The following is a 6,163-nucleotide window of genomic DNA, read 5'->3' on the forward strand; positions in this document are numbered from 1 at the left end:
GTGATAGATGTGGTGTGGAGGCCAGGATGGTAGGAACATAATATGACTGCATATTTTTGAAATGATCATAGTATTTTACTTAGTCTTTTTGGGCATTCCAAAACGTGAACACTTTTGTTAACGTGTACTGCCTTGGTTTGAATTAGTTCACGTTATCGAGCGTGCGCTGTATATACCTCGGTTTAACGGCAGAGCAGCGCATGGTGGATATTTGTAAGTTGTAGCTAAAGTAATAGAATAATAGTATAGAATAATTTTAATCGCTTCTTTAACTAAATAATGAATGAAGGTTTCTGAGAAGAAAAAAAAGCAACAATCAAACTCATTGAATTCTCATATACACACTTGTATGTTTTGCATATTTTTTCATTTCCCGCTCCTTGTTTAAATTCTATAAACTGCAGATATTCTCCAGAGGTCATAAAAGACAAAAATTATGATATAAATTAATCCAAATAGAAGACCACAGCAATGGATTACAAATCAGCTGGAATGTATCCTGAATATGATACCTTCCCATCGAATCATGCTCCAACATACAACGACAACCCAATGCATCCACTATTGGCAGCCATTAGCGGAAATATGGATAAATATGCGTGAGTATATCTACTATAAATGTTTATAGAAAGTGGTGTTGAACTTTAATGCAAATTCAAGATAACTGCGCCAAATTTATTGTTAAGTGTAAGTAAGTCTTAAAAAATAAGCAGCCCAGGGGGCCATACTTTTTTTTGACAAAGTGTGATACTTTGGGTTGGTCCATAAATTAAAAACATTTCTTAAGTGTTACATCCAATACAGGAAATTCTATGCTACATACAATGACGCGAAATAAAATATATGGATTTATTCTGTTACCAGAATTATTTATATTACAAACTTTATTCGATTTTTCCTTTCTCCGTTCTTTAAACTGAAATCTTTTTTACGCTCACTTTCTTTTTATCTCACTATAGAAACGCTGAAGACCGGGCAAGATACCACAACCACATGATGCAGCAGTCAATGCCGCCTTTGATGGACGACGCCACCCAAACGCATGGCGTGTATGCGAGCAGTGGAGGTGGAGGAGCTGGTTGGGGTGGTGGCCCAACTGGCACCGGCGGCACCGGACACTCCGGCTATGGGTAAGCAGCATGTTGTACACTCACAGCAGCCACTAATTATTAATTAACATTTTCTTCCTTTTTATCGCCTTTTTACGCGTTTCAACTTGCTTTTTGAACTGCACAATAGCTATGAATCGCCGTATGGAGCTAGTGGTGGTGGCGGTGGTTATGACTATCCACCTGCCGCTCCGGTGCATGTGCCTACTGGAGGCTCATACTCTCATCACAGCACAGCTGGTAGTGGTTATGGGGTGCCTCCCCCGCCAAAGTATTTTCCCCGCCCTCAGCCGACACCAGCGACCAAAGGCAGTGGCAAGAAGAAGAACAGCAGCAGCAGTAGCAGCAAAGCTTCTACGATGAATGCACTCACTTTGTTGGCATTTTTCTTCTTTGTGAATTTGCTGCAGAATTGCCTCAAGGACAACATGGAGGCGATTAACCCTACTGTGATGGTGATGACGACGAACATGGTGCGCAATCGCAATACGAAATTGGCGGAAATGAACTCGCGCGAGCAGAGCACTTCACCCGCATCGGTATTTACATCGGGCGCGAATATTGTTGTGCGGCCGGAGACTTTGGGTGTGCCAGGCAGCTCAGTGGTTGCAGCAGTGCCAGCGGTGTCCAGTGTAACATTGCAAACATCGCCATACAGTGGTGGTGGAGGCGGAGGCAGTGTAAGTGCGTCAAGTGCGCTGAATGTTGGCAACAATATTGCTGGGAGTGCAAGTGTTATTAGCAGCAACAGTAACAGTCACAATAATTACAATAATAACAATCAAGCCAACAGCAATAGTGGCATTCGACCACCCGCTGAGCCGCAATACAGTTATGGCACCAACGGCGCTCACAATGCGCAACACTATGGCAGTGAGGGACATTACAGCCAACAAAATAATAATATGAACAGCAACAACAATAATCAGGCATACAATACATATCCACATGCTGGTGAGGTGCCTTTTCCATCGGCGCCAGCACCGACAATAGTAACCACAAATCGTGATCCGCGACCAGAGTTTTACGATTCCGGCCATCCATATCCTAATCAAACACTCTACTCGACTACAAGCACGGACAATCATCAGCACTACGTGCAGCAACAACATCAGCAGCATCACCCCTATCTGCCTGAGCATTATGAACAAGAAGTGTACGAACAGCAATATCCACAACGGCCCTCTCACTCACAATTCCAACAGCACCAACAACAATATGAGCAAAACCTTCAACATCAACATCAACAAGAAAGTCATTCACAAGGTCACTTGTCACAACAACAACAGTCAGACCTTCATGATCATTATCAAGATCATCATCAGCAGCCGCCACTACCACCACAAGATCACTTCCAACACCATTACCCCGTACAGCACCATTCCCAACACCATTCACCTTTCCACTCACACCAACACAATCAGCATCCCGTAGATCGTCGTCCTTTACGTCCTGGTGGTGCCCAAAGTGAGACCTCGCACCCTTGGTCCCACAACACCGGTTCCTCTTCGTCGAATGCACATAAGCGGGGCTCCAGCTTCTCTCCTCACTCCTCTTATACTTGGTCGTCAGGGTCGTTGTCTGCTCATGTGAGCGGTAATAATAATTTTAACGATGGAGATGATGATGACGACGATGTAAGCCGTTATGATGATGCGTTTTATACTCGGTCTAATAGCAGATCATAGAATACACCAATTTAATGAATACCCATGCATTACAGTGTTCTGAAATAATAATAATAGTAATACAAAAAATAGTTCCCACTATAAATTAGGAGAGCCTACTCTTCCCAAATAAACACGCGTTTTAAGTTAAAATTGCAATAAGTTTACGAGTATATAAAGAAAATGAGAACCATTCTCGCGGTTTTGGTCCTCACAGGCATCGTACTATGAAATGTCTTATATTCCGTTCGCGAAATAAGGGTAATACTTATTACCCATCCTCACAAAATCAAAATAACTTATCATTCATCTACGCCAAAACAGCGTAAAAAAAGTAACAAACAAAACACAATTTTTTTTTAATTAAATGTTCAAAAAATGTGGAAAAAATAAAAAATTTAAAATAAATATTATATAATTGTCAATTTAGTTAATACAAAATAAAATATATATATAATATTAATTTTAATTAGTTAAAAATAAAAAAATTTAAAAAAACATATAAATTAAAAATACAGGAGAGTAAAAAACATTAATTTTAATGTTAATTAATAAAAAATAATAAATTAAAAATCAATATAAATACAGTAGGTTCTGTTTTTATGCGGTAGATACGTTCCGCAAGAAACAGCATAAAACAAGCTACTAGTTCTATAATAAAACTATGGATACGTTTCAAAGTGCTAAAACCGCATAAATATGAAATAATGTAATAAAATCGCATAAAAAAGGGCACTAGTCCCATATTATTACTATAGATACGTTCCATAGACCGCATGAATCTGAAATAATTAAAAAAAATCGCACAAACAAAATATTGTATTTTTGAAAATTATATCTTTATTTAAGAAACGCCAGAATTGAAAAATAAATTTAAGTCAGAAATAGAATCAGACAATACCCACATGTTGCGCGTTCGTTTAGGATTTGGCGTAAAATCACTTTCGTCACTTGAGGAAATGTACACGTCTGATCTAGATAGTTATGCAGGCGGTTCCATACTTGTAGGGTTAGCATTTCTGATGTAATCTGTGATGAGTTTTTGCTTAGCTGGTTTAGAATCTTGTTTATATGTACAATTCCCGATAGGTCGACATGCATTTTGTAATTAAAAAAAAACCGCACTATTTCAAAACCGCATAAAAAAAAGCCGCATAAAAACAGAACCTACTGTATAATAATAAAATATACAAGAAAGTAAAAAAAAGTTATATAGTAAATTAAAAAAAAATTAAATTGACAAATATAAAAAACATGAAATAAAATCAACTAAAGTGAATTTAAAAATAATTCAAATAGAAATAAAGCAAAAAAACATGAACAAATACAAATATAAATAACAAGTTAAAACAAAAACCAAAACAAAAACAATTCTACAATATAAAATAAAAACAAATAAAACAATATGACAAATACAACAAATGAAATAGAAATGAAGAAAAAACAAAATATAACCAATCTAAATGGAAAAATAGAGTAAAATATAAAAAAACACGAAACAATAAAAAAAAATAAATATTAAAAATAGAAAAATAAAAGTAAATAAAATATAAGTTAAATAAAACAAAATATAAAATATTGAATATAAATCAACGGCTACAAAAAAATCAGAAAATAATTAAAATAAATTGAAAAATGACTGAAATAAAAATTAAGAAATAAAAAAAACGCAACCAAATGAAAGAAATAAAAAAATTGGAAAAGATAAAAAATAAAAAAATGGAGTAACTACACTAAGAAAAAAAAATTTTTAAAATTTAAATAAGCAAATACATATAAAATAAAGTGAGAAAGAGATGAAAAAAAATTAAAAAAAAACAAAAATAAAATAAAATTAAGGAAATAAAGATTCAAAAAAAGAAAAAAATTCTGCAGGTGGTAAGCTAATGGCTGAATTTACAATGGCCTGTTGGAATTCCTGTAATAATTATAAATTACTAGCTTTAACCCGCGGCCCCGCTCGCGTAGGAGTAGTTTTGAGGGATTTAGGATATGTATTTAAAAGAATTACAAACAATAATTTCATAGAAAATAATTTTTTACTAATAACCATAATATTACAATACCCGGCATCCGTTGCTATGCCTCGATGAATAAAATCAAAACAACCAATCAGAAAAATATCAAGCAAAATTATTTTTATTAATTTTCTATCTCAAACCGATTTTGAAGTTTGCATTTGGGTCATAGTTGAACAGCTTATGCGGATTATGAAATCTAGAGTGTGCTATAAATAGTGGGGAATATGAAAACTAAGATTTTTTAGATTAAATTTAAGCAAATATTTGATTATTAGTGACGAATGAGAGTGGTGGCGCGACCTGGGGACTGTGGGAAGGGAGTTCCATCATAAAAACATGCCTATAACTTTCATTGGGTGAAAATATGAATGTATAAAAATGTTTACGTCATTTGGTGTTGTCGTTTCGTAGTGATGCGCGGACAACGTACAGACATTCACCTTTATAGTATAGATTATTTTTTAATTCCATACAATCTATAACCTTTTACCGCATATGAGACCCTATTTGATATTGGTATACTAATCATTATTATTTCTTTATTAAACCTACGACGCGCAACAGCAATAATTAGGAGCCTTTGAGCTAATCAGCCCCGTGAGGTAAGATTTTTTGGCAGTTCCGTGGGGAGATTGGTAGATAGTGGAGAGGTGTTTAGTGCGTAGGCTGTGAGACTACAAGTCGTGCATATCGCTATGCCTGTATAGCAGTATACATGACAGTTTCCTCTTCACGGACGCCATCTAAGAAAAGTAAGAACTTTTGACCAAGTGGGTGAAAGTTTAGAATTGAAGTTCGAATGTTTCTTTTTCAAAAAACAGATAACAGAGTAAAACGTAAGTATATGCATACTATATATACATATATTACTAGCAAACCCGGCCCGCTTCGTTGGGCACACTAAAATAGAATAGATATGGTTTAGAACAGAAAAGATATGGTTTTCATATTATTTAATATATTTCTTTATTCTTTATTCAAGCGTTTTGGCATAAACAATATTTTTTGTTTTTCTAATATATTTGTTTTTGAGTAAATATTGTATATAATGTTGTTGGCTTCCCAACACGTGAACAGCCAGAGTATAGTTGACCATGGGTGAATACTGGTTCTTCTAAATTCATCCCGCATATTTCTAAAGTTTGCCCTTGTGATTTATTGATAGTTATTGCAAATGCTAAACGAACGGGCAGTTGCAAACGCTTGAATTCAAATGGCAATTCAGGTGGAATCATTGGAATTCTTGGTATTAGAACGTCTTCATTCTTGAATTTGCCAATTAAAATAGTTCCTTGGATAACATTATTCATTAATCGTTTGACTACTTCATTTTGTTCTTGACGTTCTTTTGATGTCGCGTTATTCC

At 35.2% G+C, this 6,163-nt stretch overlaps 1 protein-coding gene across 1 annotated transcript; it reads left to right on the forward strand.

The window, feature by feature from the left end:
* The first annotated feature begins 415 nt into the window (after positions 1 to 415).
* On the forward strand, positions 416 to 2,797 carry LOC128871707 (myb-like protein Q). Its single transcript, XM_054113685.1, has 3 exons — positions 416 to 599; positions 960 to 1,130; positions 1,240 to 2,797. Exons 1-3 carry the CDS (start codon positions 472 to 474, stop codon positions 2,795 to 2,797), a joined length of 1,857 nt encoding a protein of 618 aa, XP_053969660.1. The 5' UTR covers positions 416 to 471.
* The last annotated feature ends 3,366 nt before the right edge of the window (positions 2,798 to 6,163 follow it).

The sequence above is a fragment of the Anastrepha ludens genome, chromosome 2 (assembly GCF_028408465.1).
Source record: "Anastrepha ludens isolate Willacy chromosome 2, idAnaLude1.1, whole genome shotgun sequence".
Taxonomy (NCBI): Eukaryota; Metazoa; Arthropoda; class Insecta; order Diptera; family Tephritidae; genus Anastrepha; species Anastrepha ludens.

What these genes read in the sequence shown, in the direction of transcription:
- LOC128871707 (XM_054113685.1), top strand. Translation starts at nt 472, where the DNA reads ATGGATTACAAATCAGCTGGAATGTATCCTGAATATGATACCTTCCCA. An exon ending in GGAAATATGGATAAATATGC is followed by an intron (nt 600 to 959) that starts GTGAGTATATCT and finishes ATCTCACTATAG; the next exon opens with AAACGCTGAAGACCGGGCAA. An exon ending in ACCGGACACTCCGGCTATGG is followed by an intron (nt 1,131 to 1,239) that starts GTAAGCAGCATG and finishes ACTGCACAATAG; the next exon opens with CTATGAATCGCCGTATGGAG.